This window comes from Plasmodium cynomolgi, assembly GCF_000321355.1.
Source record: "Plasmodium cynomolgi strain B DNA, scaffold: 0339, whole genome shotgun sequence".
Taxonomy (NCBI): domain Eukaryota; phylum Apicomplexa; class Aconoidasida; order Haemosporida; family Plasmodiidae; genus Plasmodium; species Plasmodium cynomolgi.
The window spans coordinates 1-2,442 of NW_004192853.1; the positions used below are offsets into that span (position 1 = coordinate 1).

At 28.2% G+C, this 2,442-nt stretch overlaps 1 protein-coding gene across 1 annotated transcript; it reads left to right on the forward strand.

Moving 5' to 3' along the window:
• Positions 1 to 454: 454 nt before the first annotated feature.
• On the forward strand, positions 455 to 757 carry PCYB_003680 (CYIR protein; the record flags this gene model as incomplete). Its single annotated transcript, XM_004227789.1, has 1 exon — positions 455 to 757. A coding segment is annotated over one exon (303 nt), but the record flags the coding sequence as incomplete, so codon positions are not given.
• Positions 758 to 2,442: the final 1,685 nt, after the last annotated feature.

Below are 2,442 nucleotides of genomic sequence, written 5' to 3' on the forward strand. Positions count from 1 at the left end.
CGTTTTGTTTGAAATTTTATGCTTCAAACATGAATAACACTTTCTAAAAGTTGTAACTGATTATTTTGTTTCATATTTATGTTATTAAAACGATTCAATAATTTTCTAGGTTTAAAAAAATATTTCATAATAAAAAAAAAATATATTTTTTAAACAAGTATAAAGTTACTCCTTATGAGACAGTACCTTATATATATTTATTTTTTATATATTGAAATGACATTGTAGCTACTATTTTTATTATTTAATTTATTAACTACATCTTGAGATAGAATGGTAAATTCAGGGGAAGCGAAGACGCAAACTACAAAAAATTGGGTATACTTTAATTTTTTATACAAAACATTGTTAATTATTTATTTGAATTTAAAAATTGTCTTAAAGAATAATAAATAATTCTTTAAAATATAAGTTTATATATTTATCCAATTTGTTTATAATACATAATTTTTAGGATGAGGTACTGGAAGGGTTACCTTCACATAACATATATAAATACTTCAATGAAAACAAAAATATAGGCAATAATTATGATAAAGATTGTGAAATAAAAATAAACGATAAAACCGAATATCCTGAATTTAAGGAAATTTGTAAAAATTTTGCTAAGAAATTGGAAGATATATTACGCAATGTACACGGGAAAGAAACTATTAATTACTGTATGTTGCTGAAATACTGGGTATATGAACAAATAAAAAAAGTAGTAAATTTGATAAAACGATCTTTGAAGTATTTATTCTTACGGAAAAACTAAAAAATATGCAGTACTCCATTGAAAAATTGTCTCCTGTAAATTTTGAATGCTACGATTATTATAATGACTATATGGGTGATTGGCAAGAAGAGAAAGACCTATTTGAATATTTTATTAATTTTGATGAATTTAATACTCGTATTAAAAGTAAGAAGAATGAACATGAGAAGTATAAAGAATACGTGAAACATATTTTGGGTTTATATTTAAAAAAAAGAAGGTTGTTGTAAGATTAAATATTATCACCTTTGTGATCATTATTTTAGATGTGATCCAAAGTATGATCCAAAGGTACTCTTATCAATGTTAGGAGAATCAACAGGAACAGAAAGTTCTTCAGAAACAAAAAGTTCTTCAGAAACAGATATACACGGTATAGATATCTCTGAAGAAATAAGTAGAAAAAAAAAATATGATTATGATATAGATTATACACCAACTGGATCTGATATTGTTATCCCTAATGTGCGAGTTGGATGGCATAAAAGTAAAAACAAATATAAATCGAGAATTCAAAACGTTAGGTGTCTTATGAATTATGCAATTAAGGATAGTCGTTATGCATTGGTTTCTTGTTATAACTTTGAAAAAGGATACCAGGATTATGAACATATATTTAGACCAACAGTGGAAGAGGATGCTTTTTATTCTGAATTAAAAGAAAAAGAATCCCATGATCGTGCAAGTTCTAGTTCAGTCAATACGAATCAATTTCCTATAGATACAAATAAGAATGGAAAAGTTGCCACAAAATCTAATATTACTCCAGTGATACCGGAATCGATACGGGGATACAGCCCCCTAGGGGAATTAATAAATGAAAAAAAGGATGATTTTACTGGGGAATATCAAGCGAGTCGCGTGGAGGCATATACATTTGCATCAACGTCTAGAAAACATGATCTCTGGGAAGAAAAAAGCAGAAGAGTACCTTGTACTTATATTAAAATAAATGAGAATGGGACAAAAGAGTGTGTAAAAAAGGAAAAATTGAATGAAATTATAGTTTTTACAGATACAAAAGGTCAGAGTTTAAATACTGTAGAAAATGTTGAGAGACCATCTTCAATAGATCTTTCTACAGACGAATATCCCGATAATTTTGAGACCACAGGGAATAGTATATTTAAAACACCTATGTTCCGGGGTTCTACCTTAGCAGCATTATTAGTAGGAGTAGTTTTCGTTTTTTTATTTATTACAAGGTATATAATAATTATAAAATGTGTGCATATATAAATTATATTCACAGTTAATAAATGTTTTAGTAGAGAATAGTTTCAATGTTCTGGACATATTTTACTTCGTTCTTTCACCTTTTAGTTTACCCCTTTCGGAAGATGGGTTGGTCGTAAAGACTCAAAAGAGAAAAACAGGTATATGGAAATACCAATAGAAGGTGAGCAAAATTATCTCAACGAATATTATGGAGATCCTCAAAGGAGAAATGTGCAAAATCAACCAGTCCATGCCCCAAGTCCAAGTCCTAAGAGCCCTTCTTCAAGTTCTAGGAAAATGGATCCCCCTAAAGAAAGAATACGTATAGCTTATCATACTTCATAAGATTTTGCATTTTATTTCTAGGGGTAGTAAAAAATTACGTGTAAGAATAATGTAAAAAAGTGTTTTACTCAACTTCTTATCACAAATTTGTTTAATAAGTGCTAGAAGAAGAAATAGAAAAA